Genomic DNA, 23,633 nt, shown 5'->3' with positions numbered 1-23,633 from the left:
AACTAATATATGATAAAGAAGCAGATTGGCTAAACACAGCCTTACGAGTACACGTCCCACAAAGAAACCTCCGCTCAGCAAACAAAGCACTACTAACAATCCCTTCAATAAAGTCAGCAAAACTAACCCGTGAGAGAAAGGGCTTTATCATTGGCTGGTCCCATACTATGGAACACGATGCCCCCTGAACTCAGATTACAGAATAATCTCAAAACTTTTAAGAAAAATTTAAAAACATGGCTCTTTAAAAAAGCCTTCACTAAAGAGTCTGGAGGGTAGAGAATGAAAGTACACGGAAACGCAGATGAGAATGATTTTATGCAATCCTACATTTAAGAAGTAATATCTCAAAGAGATAGTAACTCAGTAATATACCTGGACTACCCCAACCTTGCGCAAATATTGATTTTATTTATGAAATTGTAACCGAACTTTATTGGCACCTGTTAGAATGTACGATAACCTACATTAAATACCTTAGTCTATGTGCCTATTTGTAAACCGTTGCGATGGTATATAACTTAGCGACGGTATAGAAATGTTTTTAAATAAATAAATTATTAGGAAGGGAATGGTTAATAGAACGGAAAATGTCCTAATGCCTCTGTATCGCTCCATGGTGAGACCACACCTTGAATACTGTGTACAATTCTGGTCACCGCATCTCACAAAAGATATAGTTGCAATGGAGAAGGTACAGAGAAGGGCAACCAAAATAATAAAGGGGATGGAACAGCTCCCCTATGAGGAAAGGCTGAAGAGGTTAGGGCTGTTCAGCTTGTAGAAGAGACGGCTGAGGGGGGATATGATAGAGGTCCATAAGATCATGAGAGGTCTTGAACGAGTAGATGTGACTTTGTTATTTACACTTTTGAATAATAGAAGGACTAGGGGGCATTCCATGGTTAGCAAGTAGCACATTTAAGACTAATCGGAGAAAATTCTTTTTCACTCAATGCACAGTAAAGCTCTGCAATTTGTTGCCAGAGGATGTGCTTAGTGCAGTTAGTGTAGCTGGGTTCAAAAAAGGTTTGGTTAAGTTCTTGGAGGAGAAGACCATTAATGGCTATTAATTATACTTAGGGAATAGCCACTGCTATTAATTGTATCAGTAGCATGGGTTCCTCTTAGTGTTTGGGTAATTGCCAGGTTCTTGTGGCCTGGTTTTGGCCTCTGTTGGAAACAGGATGCTGGGCTTGATGGACCCTTGGTCTGACCCAGCATGGCAATTTCTTATGTTCTTATGTTCTTATATAGCTTGGCTATGAAGCAAGAACAACTGTCTGTCTCTCTATTTCTTCAAAGTGCAGATTTGTGTCTCTCCTTTTTGAAATTATTTCTTCAGGAGAAGAACTGATTGCAGAGCTTAGAGATACACTCTTCTCTTCCTGGCGGCTGCTGCTCCTCATGCACACAGCCAACCAAATTCTGCCTTTTCTTCGTTAAATGATCTCCCAGCATTCCTTTGGCTTCCTCCTCTGTTGGCTATGTGGTCTCTTCTCTGGGCAGGCTAAACAGTACAGCTCTTTTCCCAACTTGTTAACACTGCGAGCTGGATGCTGGTTCTTGCAGAACATTTGTCATTCACAAGAGAGAACACAGGGGTTTTGATGTAGTTTTATATTCCTTCACCTTTGCTGTGGCAGCTTGCAGGATTGAAAAACTCTTTATAGCAGATCCAAAACACATCACTCAGATCCAGATGGAGCTCAGTCCACATTGTAAAGCTCCAACACGTGATAAGCTCATGGGGGCAGGACCCTGGTTTAGAGTAGCTTGCTACATGTGCCTTGCAGGAAGGCCCCGCAAGCCACCTCACTTCCCCTGATCCCTCTCCTGCCACCCACGACAGGGACGCCACGTCCGACTGCCGGAGCTGCTCTGCTTAATCAGCAATGTTGGTGCAGCACCTAGGTCCTGTCATGCTCCTGCTCCTTCCAGGCCTCCTCCTAGGCACATGCTGATTCTTAAGGGGCCCATGGCAGGAACAGCTGTGTGGCGCTCTTGGATGAAACAGCCCGGGCCTTATAAACTCTCCCGGTGCCACGGTTCCTCACCTCAGCAATGGGTCTCCTACTGCTATGTAGTAGGGATATGAATTGATACCGGACTTGTTTCCGGTATCGGGTTCAGGGAAAAACTGCGGGAAATCTTCGTTCCCGCGGTTCTTAGCGATTTTGTTCGGCTGTCTCGTGCCGAAAAAAAACAAACCCATCCCGACCCTTTGAATTTAATTAGTTCGAATCCCCCACCCTCCTGACCCCCTAAAATTTTTTTAAGGTACCTGGTGGTCCAGCACGAGTCCCAGGAACGATCTCCCGCTCTCGGGCCGTCGGCTGCCAGTAAAAATGGCGCCGATGGCCTTTTGCCCTTACCATGCGACAGGGGCTATCTGTGCCATTGGCCGGCTCCTATGACATGGTAGGAGTAATGGACGGCCCAAGCCATCTTTAAAAATGGTACAAAATGCCTTTAAAAATGGCGCGGGCTGCATGTTACCAGAACAAGGCTGGTCATCAGTTTGCTAGGCGATGTATTTGAGGTGTTCTGGGGATAGATGGAGAGGTTAGAGCTTGTCAGAAGGCTATTTTTTTAGATTAAGTGGGTAGGATGTTAAGGTAGGGGAGCACTTTTTATTTTATTTTTTATTTTTTATTTATGCTATTTTCAAGAACAAATACAAGCATTTGTTACAACCATTCAGATATCATAATTATTTTCACATTCAAAACTTAACTGAAGCAAAAAATGTATATCTGTTGTCCAAGGTAATATTCAGAAGGAAATGATATATTTATAAGCGGAATAAGGAAACAGAAAATAGGATATATCCTTTTTTTCTATAACAAATGAAAATTGAGAGTACATCTAGGTTTTTATTTTACCTTTGCCTCAAGTCCCGATTCTGCAGATTATTGGGTGTGGAAATCGATAAAAGCTCGAAGTTGAGATAATTCGAAAAAAACATATTTTTGATTTTGAAGTGCAACTTCACATTTACAGGGAAATTTTAATAGCATTTTCCCACCTATAGCTTCAACCTCTGTTCTCAAGTTTAAAAATGTTTTTCTCCTATCCTGCTTTGTTTTAGAGAAATCAGGATATGTCCAAATTTTTTCATCATGAAACAGGGATAAACGATTTCGCATAAAAAGTCTAAGGACAGTTTCTCTGTCTGAGGCAAAAGAAAATGAAACATGTAATACAGATCTATTCATTATTACAGTATTGACATTAGATTCAATAACTTCTGACAAATGTAATTGTCCTACACTTAACTTATTCTCAACTACATTATTCTTTGATGAAACATAATAGATCTTAGATAGTACTTGTAGCGTTTTCGATGGCATTTTTAATATTTGTGTGAGATATTCTTGGAACATATCATAAGCAGATATTAAATCATGCTTGGGGAAGTTAGTAATTCTAAGATTTAAATACTTTAAAAAATTCTCTATCCCTTCTAATTTCTTACCATAAATAATTTCAGCTCTGGCAAATCTTTGCTGCCAGTTCTCTAAGTTGCTCAATCTATTCCCCATCTGCTCAACACTATCTTTATTATTTTTCAAGGAAGCTTCCACAACATTAAAATGTTGGTTAGAATCTACAGTCAGCTTAGATAAATTAATAATTGCCCCTTCTAAAGATTGTATCGCTTTCCACAAGGACTTTAAAGTAATTTCTGAAGAGTCATTCAAAATCACAACTCCTTTTCCTCCTTCAGGTTCCAGCTCTCCCACTGCAGCTTGGGCTCCTCCTCCACTTTCAAATGATAATCTAATTTTTAAAAATCAGTAGGTAAATAATGAGGTGCAGGTGGAATACTTGGGGCCCCAGGGCTCAAAGATGTTTCGGCCAGTGGGTCTGCTACCCGCTCCGAATCTGACTCCCTCAGCGGCCTCTTCCTCTGGTTTCTGACCAGATGATGGGGTGAAGAAAACTGGAATCCGCAATTGGGAAGGCTCTACTAAGGGGGAGGATGATGCCAGCTCCCTAATGTTTGCCTTCCGTTTGGTATGAGGCATCGTATCTATAGAAAATCCAGCGGTCAGCAACTTCACTCAACTCTCAGTTAAATTTACGCTTTTTAATGAGATTAAGCAAGGTGGTGTTGCGGGAAATCTTTCTTTACAAGATTAGCTAGGAGAAAGGGGATAAATCAAAGGCCCCAGAAGTTGATTAGATTTAAACAGTTATTACTGTGCTTAGATTTTGCTGGCCAAGTTAAGCAGCTAGTACTGAAAATCCATACTAGCCACCTAACTTTCATCTCCCAACCTAACCCTGACCATCTTCTCAGTAGCTAAAAGTAAGCACATATTTGCAAAGGGGCTGATCTAGCTGAATGGCTCAGTCTTCAAAGGCATTTAAGCACACAGAATTCGGTTATAGGCATGTAAATACTGTATTAAATTAGCCCAGGGCTCAGTTTGTGTAAATGTACCTGCGTAACCCAGTTACATGCTTACAGGTCGATTTTAAAAGCGTTGCTTGCGCAAAAGCGGCCACATATAAGGGTATGTGGGCATTGTGCGAACAACGCTCATTTTAAGAAGCTGCGAAGTACGCACGTCCTTACCCATGTGTGCGTCAAGAAGAAGGGGCGGGGCACGGTCATTCCTGGGTGGGGCCAAGACTTACGCGTGAAAGTCGACATTTTAAAAAAAGCTGACTATGGTGCATATCGGCTTGCTATCCGCATAACTTTACTTCTGGTTCTGATGAGGAGCAAGTCTGGAGATCTCGTGTTTTTGGGTGTTTAGCATGTGAGGGCTCAGGGTTAAGTGGGGGGGGGGGGGGGGCTTGCAGGATAAAGAACCAGAGAGGTCTTGAAGACCTCAATATGAACTGGGCAAACTGGTTGGAAAAACGGGTTTTTCTCTTGTGTGAGCATGCTTTAAATTCCGCCTGCATACTGGCGTAAAAGCAGCTAAAGCTCTAGCCAAAATACATGCAGGAGGTGTACTTTAAATGATATGCGCATACTTGCAGGCACAATTTAAAATTGCAAAGTCTCTCCGCTCACTTGTTGCTATGTGTGTTTATGGGCACGTGCGCGTTCCTTTTAAAATGAACCTGTTACTGTTATGTATACTGGCGAGAGGCTTTCCTGGAGTTGGAACTTGCATGCATACTTTTTGATTTTAAAAAGTAACGGGTAGATTTTGTAAGGTGCGCGCCTTCCCAGCACATGAACATGCAGATTTTGTAATATGTGGGTGCCGGCGCGTGCATGTTATAAAATCAGCGAGCCGCGTACACATACGCGCTGGATTTTACAAGAAGCAAACTGGAACTTCCCTTCCCCCTAACCTAACCTCCCTTCCCCTTCCCCTCCCCCTCTCCTCTTAACTCCTAAATCCTACCGAATCATTTTTTTTTTGTTGCAATACTTACTTCAGGTCCCAACCTGAAGTAAGTTGCGCGCATCAGCAGCCATGTGAGGGTCCAGAACAGCGATGAATGGCGCTGTCCCGGCCCTCTCTCACCCCTCCCCACCCCGGAACCATCCCTTGGAAGAGGCCTGGCTCTTGTGCGCGTAACAAGGGTTATGGCTAAGCGCAAATATATATACATATATCCAGCTACATATTGGTGAATTTTAAAAGCCGGGCACATGCCAAAACCGGGAGATATGTGCATAGATTGAGCTGGCACACGCTGAGTGGATTTTAAAAGGCTCCCATGTATGTGTGAATCTCTGGCTATGTGCACAAGGAAAAAGGTTAGCAAAAAGGGGTAGGAAGTAGGTGTTATCTGGGGAGGGCATGGGCGTGTCAGGGAAGGCCAAGAGATATGCGCATAAATTCTTGGGCGCACAAGTGCGTACCATAGTCCCCTGCTGCATAATTTTACTACTGCTATGGATCTTGTATAAATAATAAAACCAACAAATCTAGGCTAGTCAGCAGGATTTTAAGGGTTGGGGCTAACAGGGAGATTTGCAAGTTCTGTCCCTTAATTGGGTGAATTGACAACAAACTGGGAAAACTAGCTATGTCATTGACGCACATCCCTTCTAAATTTCCCCCACTTACGCAGTATAAGTGGCATTTGCGTGCACATGCGTGTACTCATTTAAAATTCTGCTCACATGTGTGAGTGTCCAGGCTTTTTTATATTATGTGCGCATATACGTATGTATGCTATAAAATGGACACATCTCTGGATGCGAACCAGCAAACGCATGCACTTGTACGCTCTTATACCAGTATTAGTTACTATCAACACCGTGTCACTGAATATACCATGTACCTTAGCCCGAAAAGTTATAGCCAGCCAATATACTTAAATGGCCAGGTTTGAATATTGACCTTCTTGAGTCTAGCAATCCTGAAGATTAGCTGTTTCATGTAACATTTCATGTAACGGTTGCGCCGTTAAATAAATAAAATAAATAAAATAGTACAAGTAGTAAAATGTGAGCCCCTGTGTCCTCCTTATTAGCTTAGTGGCCCTTCTTTGGACCTTGTCTAACATTTGGATATCCTGAAGATGGGCATCGAAAACTGAACCCTATGTACTGCAAATATGATTGACAAATGCCTTCTACATTGGTGGTAAGGTATTTAATTTAATGTAATAATTTACCAAACACCTTTTTGGTGAGACCTAAGGCACTACACAATAAAAGAATCAATCATTATCTTCTTTCTCTGGTACTATCCCTGCCTAGTATCCCCTTTTTTAATGCATGCCAACATGGCTTTGTGCACTCATTCCCTGTTTATCAACTAACAATGTATTATGATGGTGATTATGATGTGATGATTATTACTGGATTAAAATACTTTGAAGAGTGAACATTTTCTAACCAGTATATGGAGAGCTACACACACCCATACAGGGCTCTTAAATTAATTGGAAGGGGGTTTAAGCATGCCATTTCTTATGCAGACAGCCAAAAAAAGAGCCTACTTATGTTTGCCGATCTCAGCCAGACAGAATAAATTGCTTGCTGAGATTCTAATCTGAAGCTACAGTTTTTGGGCAGTTTGGCTGATTGTGAAGCAGGGATCTGGAAGTCATGCAGGACCGAGACTTTCCTACATGAATTCAGTCTTTCCATTGACATGACATCATGGGAAAAAGGCATGAAAAACTAGTTCTGAAAACATCAAAACTTCCGAATGTGTTTGTCAAGACTTTAATCAAAATCAGCAGCTTTGGCTTTTGGGAGGGTTTTTTTTAAGTCAGTTTTGCTTGGGAAGCTGACACTTGTAACTTATGGCTGTATTTACTCCTGGGAGGAATTTTGTGCAACTCGTCAATGCAGAAATTGTGCAGAACCTCCCCTCCTATTCAGCATTGCATGTTCACCCTACAGAATAAGGCACAGGGAGCAGAAGCCAGCAGCATGGGCCTACTCAGCTGGGCACTGTAATCAATGGCATCAGCTGTGTGGGCCTGAAGATAAAAGAGGTAGAAGCACGGTCAGCCCACACGGCCGGAAAGAGCCTGCAGCAGTGCTGGCTGGAAGACTGAGGAGGCCGCAGCAATGTATACCCATGTGGAAGGAGGAAACAACTGTATCGGCTGCATAAGAAAGACAGCAGAGACAGATGGGGCCTGCTGGGTCTGGAAGATGAAGGAAGGAGCAGTGGGGGTGGAGACAGAACTAGAGAGGGAGCAAAGAGAGAAAGCTGGGGGTCTGAACCTTGGGGTGAGGGGGAGCAGAGAGAGAGAGTTGGGGATCAAACCTGGGAGAAGACTTGGTGGGGGGTGGGCAGAGTGAGGACATGGGGAAGGGAGGAGTTATGGAATAGGGTTGGAGGAATAGCTGGGGTGGGTTGAGCTAGGGGGTTGGAGAGCCAAAGTGAGTATGGGGGAGGATATAGAGCTGGAGAGGTTTGAGTCTGGGAGATGAGAATTAGCTGGGTAAGTTTGAGCATGATGGGAGGAGAGAGATTTGAGAGGTAGGGATAGTCAAGCCTAAGAGATAGAGAATGTGAGCTGGGGATTGAGACAGGAGAAGGAGAAAGCTAGTGTGGTCAAGCCTAGGGGGGTGAGGGGGAAGAGAGAGGCCAGGTCTTATAATGGAGAAATTCTGCACAAAATATTACTCCAAGACTTAAATATTTAAAATTATTACTCCATTTTTATTGATATTGTATTTTAAATTAATTATTACTTAAAGATGGTGATTATGTGTGTAGTTTGGATAAATTAAGTATGCAGATTTTCTAGGAATTTATATTGTGCACAGAATTTTCAGGTTTTTTGCTCAGCATCCAGGTAACAAATGAAGGTTTTACCACAGGACAATCATTGGTATAAATGTACACTGTAGATAGCAGATTTATTCAATTGTATGAAGTTAATTAGTACAATTGCTGTTGGTTGCTTGGTTTGCTGGTTCTCCAAGTTTACCTGGTAGCTTTCAGTTTTTGTTCTTTTTTTTTTAATTTTACTAATATGTGTGAAGTAGTCTTGTGAGTTTTCTTGACAGCATTAAGGTTTAATAATGTCCTAGTGGTTTTTTAAAGTGATTTCTTCTGATCTCAATTAATTTCAGCATGAAAAGAGTGGAGAGAGACATAGTGGTGGTGCACACAGGGGACACCCTTATACAGGACAACAGTCTGTGGGATTTTGCCAGTGTGTCAGTCTTTTGGATTTCAAGTGACAAGTTGCTTGCAGTACATTAACATTAATCGTGTTTAGCTTTTGGTGATCCTTGTTTTTTGAGAGTGGGGTTTTGGTTTTTTTTGGCTGTGGCAAGTCCTTACAAAATAACTTAGGAGGCAGTTTTCAGATATGGGTGTTATTAAACCAGCCTACTTTATGTAACATTTTGAAAATCAGAGAGCACAAAGTACCCACACTAAAAGCAGCTGCATGCATTCCACCTGCTATAGGCTGGATTTTAAAAACGCAGCGCGTGCCGAAACAGGCAGATACGCGCAGAACGGGTTTGGCAAAAAGGGGCATGGCGGGGTCTGGGCGTTGATGGGCTGGGACAGCTCCATTAGGCATTGTCCCACTGAAGTGTGCTTCGGCAGCCGACTGGCACAAGCAACCTGCTACTGCTCCGGAGAGCAGGTAAGTTTTAAAACAAACAAAACAAAAGTTAGCAGGGTTTTAAGGATCAGGGCGGATAGGGGGAAAGGGTGGCAGGATAGGTAGGGGGTTTAGGAAGTTCCCTCCCAGTCCGCACTTTTATTGGAATTGACTGGGAGGGAACTGGGAAAAGGCCTAGTCCGTCGCCATGTGCATGATGTAAAATTGTCCCCCCTCTCCCTTACGTGCGCGAGTCAGCATTTGCACGCCCATGCGCGCAGGTAGCGGATTTTAGAACGTGCACGTATGTTATAAAATTGGTGCATCTGTGCGCACGCGTGGGTCGTGCAGACAGCCGGGGAAGGGACAATATAGTTCATGTACTTTTAGAAATCTAACATATACTCATTCTTTTCCTCTCCTTTCTCCCTGAACCCAACCATGCCCACGGAAACACCTCTTTTTAATGTGGTAGCAGAATGCTCACTCCCAGGGTACTAGTATTCACATTTGAGAAGGGTACATTTCCCTCCTCTACAACCTTATCCCTCTAATGCTGGGAAGTTTGCAGTGAGTAAGAAAGTTTGGGATCCCTGTGGTGAGAGGCGCTCTGACATTCAACAGACCAGATTGCTGATTCCAGAATAAAGAAACCCAATAGACCATAAAGAATTACACAGCAGCAGTTGTGTCTGTTACTTCATGTTTTTTTTAAATAGGACTCATGTCACTGTATAGTGTGTCTTGATAAAGACATACTGTAACAATTGTATTATTTTTTCCAAGTGGTCAATAAAACTTTGACGAGACAAAAAAAAAAAAAGAAAAAGCTAATTTATAAAAGTCTGTAGCCTTGTTCTGTTGTTGCGTAGCCACTCGGGTTCATTATCTGTTGATTAAAATGTGTGTAAAGTGGGAAAGAGGTCTGTCCTCTCACCAATGACTGCGCAAGAATTCCAGATTTACTTGCAATTCCTTTGTCTCCACCTAAAATATCTGTATCAGGAGACAGTTCACCGTATCCCATTACCAGTCAATGTCAAGAAGATGATGTTGGGTCTCGCAGGTCCGTGCTACAGCAGTATGCTGCCATTGTGGCCGGTGTGGCAGGATACTGCCATCCTCTACGAGCGTGCACGCATGACAGACTTGGGACACTTAAAGGGCCCATGGTGGGAAAACCTTCGCAGCGCCCTTAGATAATGTTATCAGCCTTCCCTATATAACGCTGCCTCAGACGCCCCTACAGTGCCTCAGCAACAGATCCAGCTAACTTCGTAGTGTGTGTTGCCAGCTTGTTCCTGCCTCTCCTGTCCAGCCTGATCCTGGCTTCTGTCCACCTCGCTCCTTGATTGATACCTGGTTTTGACTCTTACTTGGACTTCCAATTTCACCTGTCTGCTGCCTGCCACTGATCCCTGCTTGGACTTCTGTTTTGCCTGTCTGCTGCCCACCTCTAACCCTTGCCTGGCCCTTGACTCTGCTACCTCACCTACTCCCAAAGTGTTGCGTCCGTCGGTCTCAGATGGCTTCGACCTTTGTGCCTCACCATTTTCTCTGCTCTCCCCGCTAGCCTTGGGAAGATGGCTACCGCTGCGTCTGCAAGCCGCGTTCTCCGGCATCCCCGGAACGGCTATGGTGTTGCCTCCCGCCATGTTTCTCCCAAGGGTCTCCTAGGGTATGCGTGCGCTACCCACGTCTTTATTCCAGCTATGGCGCGAACCTCGGGGGCGTCCCCCTCAAGTGACGTCACGCCATCCGGCTATATAGCTTGTACTTGTTTGCTAGCTCATTGAGTTACTAGGATTGGACTCGTCCGGTCTAAGCTACTCTGCCGCTTCCGTGCTGCCGCTGGAAGCTCTCTCTCTGCCCTTTGGGGTATTCTCTAATCTGGGTACCCGCTCCTCGGGGGCCCTCTGCTTTATTACAGGTGACTTACTGGGATCAGGTACTCGCTCCTCGAGGGCCTGCTTTCCCTGCCTCGGTGCCTGGAACCATCAACTTCAGCCTGGTGGAATCACCAACCTTACAGCTACCATCTAGTGAGTAATCTAATTCTCAGTCTGTCTCATCTATAGCATTGCCGTGCTGGGAAATCTACATCGGAATCTCCCTATACCAACTTGGTGAGACGGGTTCCCTCTGCCGAGGGTCCCGAGACTGCTACCTCTGGATCACCTCACTACTGCCAGCTCTGGTGGTACACATCAGCTGTACAATAAAAGATCTAATTCTGTGTTTGTGCATCCTGAGTCTAGCCCAGTATTGTGGCTTCCCACAGGGCTCCTCCCCGTGGGCGTGGCCATCTGCCACAGTACCCGGGAATCCGCCCAAACACCGCTAAACCATAACACAAAGACCCTCGCCTAAGTCCTGCTGGCTCCGGCATCCAAAGGCTTAACCCGAGGGGAACGAGGGCTGGTATTTATTTATTTTATTTATTTTTAACTTTTATATACCGAGGTTCCTGTATGAAATACAAATCACCCCGGTTTACATAAAACTGCAACTTTGCATATAAGTGAATCCTCCCCGCAGTTAGAGCTAGTCTCACCCCAGCCTAAGGGTCAACAGACCCAACATAAGAGGATCTAATAAGAGGGAAGGTGTGATCAAAAATCACCAATGCCCATGAAAGGGCTAAAAGCAAAATGCTTTATTCCTAACAAAGACAGTCTTTCAAATTAGTCAAATTACTGTTAGTAGTTATAAATACTGCCCGCTGCCATGGGAAAGCAAATCCCAGCCCCAACACAAGTTGTGTTTTGCTAAAACGCTTCATCAAGGGGAGGCAAGCATCTGGCAATAAACAAGAAAAGACATGTTTAGAACTACTTATAAACCTAACTAAATCGACAGGATAACAAGGCATCAAGGCATAATACTTCCAAAGCAAGATAAGCATCAGCAAAGAAGCAAATTTTCTTTCAGTAATGGTTCAGAGTAGAACAGTAACTAGTTAGATCAGGAAACTAAATAGAAAAAAAGGGGTGCAAAAATGCTCCATGATAACCAGAGGCCAACCAACAAAAGCAGGAAGAAGGAAAAGAAAATAAAGGTAAAAAAGAGAGATAAATCACCAACAGGCAGTTCATTTTCTCTTGGAATTCAAACTTGTGGGTAGTAAAGTATGAAGAGTAAAAATGCAGCATTGCTATCTGTGCAACAAAATTAATGGGAAATTCCCATTGCGAGTAAGAAGATGACATTGCTCCAGGACAAGAAATTTAAGGTCCAGTATAATATATTATGGTGAAACTGAAGCTAGTCAGAAACCAAGGGAGCTTCATTCCTGGAGTTGAAGATGTTTTTCTGATGGTCATAAATTGTTTTTAATCTGGTGGGTCATTTTCCTGACATATAGCTGGAGACAAAGGCAAAAAATGACATAGACAACTCCGAAAGACACGCAATTGGTATTAGCCTTTAAGGGGTAATGTTGTCCTGTAAGGGGATGAATAAATGTAGAGATGAAATTGTAAGTGACATTTACTTGATTAGTTGACCAGGAACCTGTTTGTACCACCTCTTACTTCTGATCTGAAGTGCTTCTGGCATCATTCTGTATCCAAGGAACATGGCTGAACTTCCTGTGACATGCTCAGATGATGTCACAGCCTGCCTTGTATAAAGGAAGGCCCAGAACTACTACCTACTGCTTTCGCAACAGATCCCTTGCAGTTCCACAGTGCTTGCTGCTCAGTGTTCCAGGTTTGACCAGTGTTCCTGCTCCTTTTCTGGCTCTCTCTTGTGTGCCCTCGTCCTGGTTGTTGTCTTGATCTTTGCATTGTCTCTTCGCTGCTAACCCTGGACTAGATCTTGATGCCTCTTCCTTTCTCAGCCGTATTTCCTGTTGGCAGCCAGAATCCGAGGGCTCAACTCGAGGGGGTAGTGGTTGGCTAGGCAGAAAACCTGCTGCAGCGGTGCGTCAGCCACGACCTGTGAAGACCTATCTTGTGCTCCACAAAATAGGCAGTGCAAACTTAACAGCAGCACAATGGCTTTCTACTCTTTGGCAAGACACTGTCTCTGATGATGATCTTGGAATCCAGACCTAAAAGGGTCCTGAAAATTTTAAAATGATGACAGTCAATATACAACAAAGCACGATAATATCCTACAACAGTCAGCCTCCTCATTCATTCGAGTGCTTCACAGAGAGGCAACCACGAAAATGGATATTTAATTCTAAAACCCCAGGAAATGTGCTTTGTTTGCAAACAGTTTTGCCCTTCCAAACATGCTACATCATATATCAAAGACTTATCTAATTAGAAAAATGCAGAAAAAACAACTAGAGTATGGGAACAGGGTGGATCAAAAACTATGCAAGACCAAAGAATTTCCAATATCTGAGAATTTATAGAGAAACCAAATTATTGGAATATATTTTTGGATGGATAGTTACTAGTTTATTTCTAGCTGAATGTAGTCTACCTTTCTGTGACCAACTGCAAATCCTTGGATTGCCTAACAATAGAAATTAACTTGGTATTAAACATAGCTCCCAATTCAGTCCCTTCTCAAAGTAGCATCTAAAAGTGCATGGTAAATAAAATGAAGAATGTTTCACATATTTCATCTACTTTTCTTTTTTTAATTTGTTTTTGCCCCAGCAGTTTCCTCCTGATCCTTTGGGTCTTTGGCTCCAATGTTGGGCTACAGTGCCATAAGCCTTCTTTCCCAGCTTACCTGTGTTTCTCCCCTCTATTTGTATTCCCTCCCAACTTAGCCCAGCCACTGCAGTGACAGTTTTTTGCAGTGACTATAGACCACTTCTCTTTCTGGAACCTGATACACATTGACCCCCGAGTCTGGCCACTAAGGGCCTCATTTTCTAAAGTATTGCAGGCCTGCGATACTTTAGAAGATGAGGGGTGGGGGGCCGAAATGGGGGGAGGGCCTGCGCTAGCTGGCAGCGATCGCACTGTCGCGGTGCAATCGCTGCCGGTTTCGCACCCAATAGCGCCACCATAGGAGGTGGCGCTATTGGGAGCGAAAGCTGCCACGAAAAGGCACTTACCTTTTCGCTGTCTGCGGCGTCGGCGCAGAGTTGGCCCCGGTGACGCCCCGACTCCTCCTCTTCCGGGGCCGACTCTGCCCCGACTCCACCCCCATCCTGGTATTGCACGCGATAAGGGACTTTTCGCGTGCAAGCGGCGTGGAAAATGAGGCCCTAAGTGTGCGATTGCTGAGATTTCTTCCCACTCCCTCCCCTAAAGGCTATGAACGCTGCCTCTGCTGCATCAACAGCCCTCTTTGGCCCAGGAACTGAACCCAGGTCTTCTTCGTGGTACTGTGCCATGTTACCAATGAGCTGGTCCTTTTCATTCGCTGTTTATGAAGAGTTTGTAAAGGAGAATCAAGAGGTAAAATATTTTCCTCTAATTCTAGACCTAATATTTCTTATACTGAACATTTCTGCTTCATATTCAGCTGCTTTCCGCAAGATGGAAATTTTGGAGCAATTTTTCTGTTTTATGCCAATTAATATTGTCAGATAGGAGAATCTTTGAACGAGGAAGTATTAATTATTCTTCAAAGAAATGGCACTGACTTTAGCAACTGCTTGGGCCAAATTTATGATGATGATTTTAATATATTAGAAAAATATGAGGCTCATATGAAAAAGTAAAATGATCTTGCTTTGTATGTTCCTTGGGATGACATTCATTTAGTTTAAGTGGATTAAATAGCATTGATGGGTGGCTTAAAGCTGTAAGACTTCTTTTCTTGAGATGCTGTTATTTAGGGGGAAGACTCAGGAGCAACATTGGAAAATATTGACAAAAAAAAGGGGTGGTGGATGCATAGATTGTGCTCCCAGTGGAGATGTTGCAGACAGAGCAGTAACTGAATTTAAGAAAGCCTGGGATAAGCACGGAGAATCCCTAATTTTGATGATGTGAGAAAACTGCAGAAAACTAGCGTCTATGGCGTTGCACCAGGAATAAAACTGGCCAAACTAAATGGGTCTTATCTGACATCTATTCTATCTTTGTTTGTCATGGCAAACCCCCCCCAACACACACAGTAGTGGCAGACTACATTTATCTACGCTGCAAAAAAAACAATACCACACTAATTGGTTACTTGGGGAGGGGCTGGAGTTCTTCCCTTGAGCCACTGAGTGGCTCTAATAAATTGGAGTTGAGTAAGCCAGTAAGGCTTGCTTACAACCTGAAGGTCCTCAGGGCTTCTAAAGGGGTGCTGGGACACTAGGAAGCCAATCCTGGTGTCACGATGTGCGAGCCCTTTGGGCTGTGGCATAGTTGATTCTGCCCAGTAAGCAGGTACAGCTGGGCCGACGCCAACAGCAGGCAGACACGATCTGAACTGGGATCGAGATGAAGGCTTCATCTATACCAGCCTCTTCCCCTGCAGGTTGAGCCCTTGGGTTCTGAGGCTGACAGGACTTAGGTGAGTGTCCACAGCCAGGGAGCGGAACACGGGTCAGGACAGGCAGCAAGCGACAGCGTCGGAGTCCAGGCAAACAGGTCAGGACAAGTGGCAATCAGGCAGAGTAATTAGGCAAGAGGTCAGGGCAGGTGGCAATCAAGCAGAGTCAGTAATCAGGCAAGAATGCCAGTCAACGAGAGATCAGGACAAGGGGATGGAAGGCAGGGAAGGACAGGAGCAAGGACCAGAACAAGGCAAGGCAAAGACAGGGACTGGAACAAGGCAAGGAGAAGTCAGGATCTGAGGCAACAAGCATTGCAGGAGCAAGATGACCTGTTGCTGTAGCATTGGCTGGTTACAAAGGACTTCCTTATGTACTCATGCAGGATGTAATGTTGTCAGCCTGTGCCACAGGAAGTCCCGGCTGAAAGACCTATGAAAGGAGTCTAGAGCTACAGGAAGTTTAGCCATTTCTTTGGATGCAACATGATACCAGAGGTGCTTCAGGTCAGAGGTGAAGGGGATTACACATGGCAATTTGAAGGCTAATGGGGCCAAACAGAGAACTTGGAAGAGACCCATGAAGGCTTAACTACAGATTTAAGTGATTGCAAAATCCCATATATTTGGATAACCTGATATGGACTGGATTTGGATTGTAATTGTTGTGTCTGTATGTGCATACAGGGCATATTTATAATTTCTGTTGAGTGTAAAGATTAGAGATGTGATTCAGCCGAACCTTTTGGTTCGGCCTTCGTTATCGGCCGCTGCGGTAAATTTCATTTTCCTGTGGTTCGGGCCAATTTTATTTCATCTGCCCCCCGAAACATTGCCCAAAACCTGCCCCCAACCCTTCAGATTTAAAAAAAAAAAAACCAAACCCACCACAACCCGTCAATTTTAATTAATTGCAATCTCCCGACCCCCCCCCCCCCCCCCAAGACTTACTGAAAGTCCCTAGTGGTCCAGCGGGGTCCTGGGAGCGATCTCCCCTCTTGGGCCATCGGCTGCTACTAATCAAAATGGTGCCGATAGCCCTTTGCCCTTACCATGTGACAGGGCTATCGGCGCCATTGTCACATGGTAGGAGCAATGGACGGCCGGCGTGGGATTGGGTTTTTTTTTTTATAATGTGCCCTTTCTCCCCTCCCCAAAAACGATGATAAAACCACACGAAATTTCGTGGGTTTTCTTATTGTTTCGTTGCCCCCCCCCCCCCCCGAAACGCGACAAAATTGGAAATATTGTCTCTATTTCCTATTTCGTCGCAAACGAATGCACATCCCTAATAAAGATTACTTTGGGATCACTGCACCAAATGTAACTTGTCTGTGCACTGGGGCTTCTAACCCATCAATGTTTACGTGAAGTTCCTTCATGTGGTTGGGGGGTTCTAGAAAGAAATATTTCTACCAATACTGACAGACAGGCCAAAACCAATATGCAAGATCCTATCCCTTACTAGATGGGAGAAGATTGAACAGAAACAATTACTCATCATTCTGACAAGCTTTTTGATGCCCTGAGTGAAGGAGAGAGAGAATCTGATAACCCCCCCCCCCCCAAAAAAAAAAACAAACGTCAAATCTGAATCTGTTGCTCTCACCTATGAAACAGGTCCCTAGGATTAACATTCATGGCTGTATCATGGCAGAAGCTTCTGCTCAATTTTTACAGCATGAATAAAAACTTGCAAAAAGCAGGACTTGATGGTGTCATTGGACAGAAATTTTCGATATCACTACAGATTTTTCTGACAAATCCTAGGGATAGTTTTGACAAAATGAGAACTGGGTCAAGGCTGCTTAGGTCTTGCATGTTACACACATACTCAGTCAAGTATTCATAGCCATGCATCCAAAGATCCAGATGGGCAAAGTGAAGTAAATATGAATGGCCATGATGAGTTTTGAATTGTCATTTCTGTCAGTGTCTGAAAAGAGGTCACCTTCATACAGAAAAATCACAAATCTATTTGGATTTCTAACTAATTTCCAATCAGTTGTTCAGAAACAACTAAATTTTGATTTGGAAAAGCTTTAGTCAAAGTGAGCTCCAAAGACTTACAATCAGCCTACAGCTTTGAATTTGGTCCACTGTTGTCTTTCTTAAAAGGAAGACAGGTTTAGATAACAGTACTGTAGCAGACCTTCAAATTGTTTACACAACATTCTGATTGAAATGTTTCCTAATGCTATCCTAGCAGCTTTACATTTGTACCTAACACCCCCTATATTTATTATTTATTTATTTATTATTATTTTTATTATACCGAGTTTCATGATAGGAATCACATCAACCCGGTTTACAATTAACAATGTGAGTAAAGGCAGAGAGTAACATAGTAAAACATTTCCCAATTCAACGTCACATATAGAATGAAACTTAACAGATATAATAACAATATTTAGGATGTGAGAAAGTTACAAAAAACAAGGAAAAATAACTAGGATCTGAAAGGGGGAGGAAATTGAAGGAAGAATATTAACATTTTAGCCAACTGTATCAATTAATAAATATGTATAGTATTATAAAAATATAGATGAGTAGCAAAATATATATCTTATATATCGCCTTCACTATATCTTATAGTGAAGGCGAGAGATCATTCTTAAAACTGACTGAAGTCATTAATGTCAATGACAACTGAGCACCAGTGGCTGACATTTCTTTTTCAGAACTGATTTCATATTTTTCTTGTTAAAAAAGAAAAAAAAAGGCAAGGAAGTGCTATTTTGAAACTGTAGTGATAACCCACTTCAGAATGGGGCAAATCTTAAAATTTACGCGAGGGCGCAGATTTGTTCGTGCAACCCGGCGTGAACAAATCTATGACTTTAAACATTTGGAATACTTTGGCTAATATTGTGCTGGATAACTCATTATCCAGCTAAAATTGTAGGGGGCAATATTCAGCTGCTAAGTGGCTTGGCTAGTTACTGGACAAGCATATCAGGCTAAATAGCCACTGAATATATCCAGCTCCCTTAAAGTTAGCTGGATATGTTTATCCAGCTAACTTTAGGACACATTAGTGTCACAACAAGAGTTAAGTTAATCGGATAACTGAATATCTGAGTTAATCAGTTAACTTATGCGGCTAATTCCGTTCCTCCCTGAAACATCTCCCACTCACCTCTGGAAAGCCTCTGACTTATCTGGCTAAATTATATCCCGATAACTTATTAAATATGCTGGTTTGAATATCACCCTCGGAATGGATAATGTAAGAGCATTCTGGTAGCATTTGGGGGCAGAGTTAGATTAGTTGGATAAATTGTCCAGCTAACTCTGGTTATGTCGTAGAGTAGTCCTAAAGTTAGCCAGATAAAGTAATCAGGCTATCTTTAAGATAGTTGGGTATATTCAGTGGTGTGGCTGTATGGTTGAATATTCCACCAAAGGTTTTATCCGGCTAACTTTGCAAGCTGGCCAGTGGCTGAATATTGCCCCCTATATTTGAATTCTTCGAATTTGCTTCTTAAGCCCAACATATACAGATGTAGCATTTGCAATTCATTCTGAATATCCTGAAAATCAGGGAACTAACTTGAGAACCAATAATTCTGTGTTGGGTAAATGGCGATACAAGAGCACTGGCTGTGTGCAGTGCCAGCCCTCAAAGGCCACAAACACATACTGGATATCCATAGAGATGTATTTGGTTTAAGAAACAGATTAATTTGCACATTTTGTTTATTCTGACAACCAGATTGGCGTTTCATGCCTATACAAGAGGAGAAAGGAAGTATCAATTGTGTAGAATTGTATTCTTTCCTCTTCCAAAATTGATGCACTTTAGCAATATGTAGTTCGTTTACTTAAAAAAATCCAAAGATGATGTACACAGGGCCTTACGAAGAGTCAGAAAATCAGTTATGCTTCTATCCCTTCACACCTTGTTGGAAATGTATCACTCTGCCTCTGGTAAGAGAACGCTTCAGGAAGCAGCAGTTAATTGCACGCTTAGCTCAGCTTTAATGTTCTCAAAATGAATTGCGGTATTTAAATTTTCCCCTGTGCAAAGATGTGACTAACCAAACAAGAATGCTGCTCTGAAAGCTTTTCCTGGTGTATCCCAAATGCATCGGTTGCATTTTGCCAGTCAATGCTGAATCATATTATGTTATATGATGTAAATCCATCTAATCTGCTGAGTTAAAATCACAAGGTGGGGAGTGTGGGTAGGGTGCTGGAGAGAGGGACAATTTGCTGTCCGTTCAAGAAGTGTTGCATGTATCCTACATCTGGCCAAGGTCTCACGTTCTGGATCATATAGCTTCCTCCACTTGTAAACCACCTAAATGTTCCAATTCATTATCAGTATTGTACCAACCAGTTCCCCTGTATCCCAGGTGGGATCACATGGTTTCATCCTGTAGAGAAACTAGAAAAGTGTCCCTATGTATGGTGTTGCATTATTTAATTAATATAAAATGTTCTCAGGGTTACACCTATGATGACATTGCCCCAGTGTCATAGCTTAATGCTCACAGTGAGCTGGTATGGCCTTCACCGGTTCCCTTGTCAGCTCCTCTCGTTCAAAGGTGAAGCAACTGCTGCTAAGTATGTGTGCCATAAAATTGTAAGCCAGTAGTCCTGTACTACATGTGCAACCTTTTTTTTCCAGGTTTGAGGTATAATTTGGTGGCGGATGTTGCAAAGAAAGAACAGGGGCAGCAGGCCAGGGTTTATTTTGTATCTGCTGGAGAGTCCATGGGCCAGGTCACAGAGATGATCCAGCTCTCATACATGGAGGAGACGTGTGAGCACTATCCAGCCTATGTAAAGGTCAGTCACTTCCTCCTTTTGTCTCTCTCGCTGTCTTGTGTGTTAAAATGTTATCTTAGCTGTCATTATTTGTTCCAAACATGTTTTGAACGCTGTCCATGGAATATCAGACTGAGTGGATTTATGCTTTTAGCGCATTTTTTTTGTCAAAATAATTTTTATTTACAGAAGGAAGCACAATAACATGAGAACCCCCACCCAAGGACCCACACAGTACAAATGTATACACAGAAACCATCAAACAAAACACAGCAATCAAAACAAACAATAGGGATACAAGTAAAAACCCAGTACTACAGTGCTGTGATTGTAGCGCATTTTATTTAATTTTGTGTTTATTGGTTGCTAACTTCACCTGTAGAGTCTTTGCTGCATAATCTACTATTTTTCTCTCCCAAACACAGTCTAGGAGGTGGGAAGTAGCAGTCAGCTTGCTATCTAACCCTAGCTTAGTTGTGTGATCTTTATTTATTTAAGATCTTATACCCCTTGGCTGTTTCCATTTTCCTCTTTGTTTCTTGTACAGAGTCTTGATGATGGCTTTGTTAATTTTGTAGTCAGTAAAATCAGTAAAACTACTATACCAGGAATAACTCTTCTACAAGAGGAAGGATCTGTAATGAATTCAAACAGAAAAATAAATGCATGCAGTAATCAACGTATAAGTAGCATGTGCAGACCTCCAAATAACTCTCAGCTACATGCACATTCAGGCCGATGCAGTAAGAGGTGCAGGAGAGCCGACACCTCTCCTGGGCACAGGAAGATCCTTAGCGGAAGCAGCGGCTGTCAGTGGGTCCGACAACTGATTATTACTTTTACTGGTGTCTGTTTTCGAACCCGCTGACAGCCATGGATGCAGTTTTTTTTTTTATTTGTGGTGCCTCCAGCATAATATCGCTATGATATTGTCGGAGGGTGTACAGAAAAGCAGTTTTTTCTGCTTTTCTGCAAACTTTTCCCAGTGCTTTCAAGTTAATACCTGCCCTTGGACAGGCGTTAATTTCTGAGAGTAAAATGTGCGACTTGGCCGCACATTTTATGTTCAGTATTCTGAGGGAATAACTAATAGGCTCATCAACATGCATTTGCATGTGATGAGCGCTATTAGTTTCAGGGGGTTGGCCGCGCATTACCCCTTACAGTATAAGGGGTAATAATAGCGCGTCTAAAATACGCAGCCAAACGGGGGCTAAATGGTGCGCTCAGCTGAGCCCACCGTTCTGTATTTGCCTGTAGGGATGTGCAGCAGGGACGGATTCGTCCCATTCGGTATTCGTATTTGTGGGGAGCTAAATCCATTGCATCCGTTCTTGGGGAACCCTGATCCGTTCATTAGTTACGTATGTATTCGTTTCCCAAAAAAAACTCCATCCCAACCCTTTAAATTTAATTAACTACAACCTCCCACCCTCCTGACCCCCCTAAGACTTACCAAAAGTCCCTAGTGGTCCAGCAGGGGTCCATCTCCTGCACTCGGGCTGTCGACTGCCGGTATTCAAAATTGTGCCTACCATGTGACAGGGGCTGACCAATGGCACCGGTAGCCCCTGTGACATAGTGAGGGCAAAGGCTATCGGCGCCATTTTGAATACCGGCAGCAGACAGCCCAAGTGCAGGAGATCCTGCCAGGACCCCCGCTGGACCACCAGGGACTTTTGGTAAGTCTTGGAGGGGTCAGGAGGGTGGGGGGTTTATTTGTTAGATATGTTGTATTCGTGGGGTTGCCATACGTTTCATGACCCCCACAAATACAACGAATAGGGACATATACGTTGCGGATTGCCAATACGTCAAAAACGAATGCACACCCCTATTGGCCTGATTGTGTGCAAACTTGACTGCTGATGCAGCAAGGAGTTATAAGCACATCAGTATTTAAGTTAACATGGAATTTCCATGCAAGGGCGCTAATGAAGACATGAATTATTATTCCCCCAGGCAGAGAGGTGCTCTGGCTTACCTCGTGTTTTCTTAGCACTGGCAACTTAATTCCTAGTCCAAGGTGGAGTAGTTTCCAGGGCTAATGTTAGTCTATGGGTGGAAGCTGGAATTTCAGTGCTGGGACCTGAAGTCAGTATTTTATGCACAGAAACAGACTTTGTGCACAAAAAGCACGTTTTCCCATATATAAAATATGATTTATGTGTTATTTATGTGCTTAAAAATTGCTTTCTGTGCTGGAAATATAATTTTAGATGCAGAAAACATCGTTTATGGGCCGGAATCATGTTTTCCATGCACAAAATATGATTTATGTGCAAAAAAAAGCTTGCTCTGCAGAAAGCATTATTTAAAACATATTTTCTGCGCGGAAAGCATTATTTGTGTCCATGAACCATATTTTCTGCGCATAAATCGTTTTGCATGCGCTAAGCTTTTTCTTTGGGCACATTTTCCGTTCTGTGTACGCTTTTTTTTTTAAACTCTCCATGCATTAGCATACCATTAGCTTGCTCATGAGGAGTTAAAAAGAAACGAGCTCATGCATTAAGAAAGTGGGCACTAAATTTCAGCACACAGTTTTAGCACTCAGCTTTCTATGTCGGCACCATAGTTTGGTTTACAGTGGGGATAACCAGGCAGCTCCATATCACTAGCAATGGGCAGAGCTAGCCCTGGTTTTGCGCCCACTGCCATTACGGACTTGTAGTTCTATTTTTCTTAGAAAAATTAGATGCAAATTGGCAAAATCAGAAACTGGCAGCGTGTATCTGATGACATGGAGTCATCTTGTAACACTGAAAAACAGAAAGTGTGTCTAGGCAGATGGAGCTTTCAAATCTTTTAAACTTTCCTTTTACTTCAGGAATGCAATAAAAATTAAAAAGAGCATCACAATTTTTTTTTCCCATGACTATCTATTCACTTGTTTAAAAAAAAATGGCTATTTTTGGTTCTACCTCTGCTTTGGCTTCCAGAATGCTGTATTACTGTGCTTCTTTCCACTCTCGACGATTTGTTTAATGTGTGGAGGATATTTAGATTTTGTCACTGCTGCTGCTGAAGCCGGGTGTGAATGTTAAGTGTGCAGTTGTGCATGCGGTTGGGTTTGGGAAGGAAGGGGGAGCCAAGGCTGGGATTGCAATGTTTTGGGTTTTGCAGAGGAAGCTGACATTTTTGGAATCCGATAAGCAAATTGCCAACTATATCAAGGAGGGAAGAGATGGACTTTTGCTTAGCTTCAGGGACTGTGGTGTTGAAATGGCAATAAAGTTTGTTTATAAAGCAAGATTTACTACAGGCTGGTCGACACTTAGCAGTTGGGCAAAGAGTCTGTAAAATGATCTATTCAGTGGAGATATTTTGGTCTGATAGGGATAAGGGTATTTTTAGTTTGCTGTTTTTATGGCTCTTTTTCAAGCTTCATGGAAAGAGTTCTTAGCCTCTGCTTGCTATTATCTAAGTGAGTGAAAGGAAGCTGAGCTTCATCT

At 43.0% G+C, this 23,633-nt stretch overlaps 1 protein-coding gene across 1 annotated transcript in view; it reads left to right on the top strand.

The window, feature by feature from the left end:
* ITGA9 (integrin subunit alpha 9) overlaps nt 1-23,633 on the top strand; it is an 855,720-nt gene that overhangs the window by 224,440 nt on the left and 607,647 nt on the right. The window contains exon 15 of the mRNA XM_029589807.1: nt 20,039-20,199. Coding sequence (XP_029445667.1) covers nt 20,039-20,199 — 161 coding nt within the window. The remainder of the gene's footprint in view (nt 1-20,038; nt 20,200-23,633) is intronic.

Source organism: Rhinatrema bivittatum, chromosome 2 (genome assembly GCF_901001135.1).
Source record: "Rhinatrema bivittatum chromosome 2, aRhiBiv1.1, whole genome shotgun sequence".
Classification (NCBI taxonomy): Eukaryota; Metazoa; Chordata; class Amphibia; order Gymnophiona; family Rhinatrematidae; genus Rhinatrema; species Rhinatrema bivittatum.
Note: the sequence above shows the minus strand (reverse complement) of the source record. Positions and strands in the feature narration are given on the sequence as shown.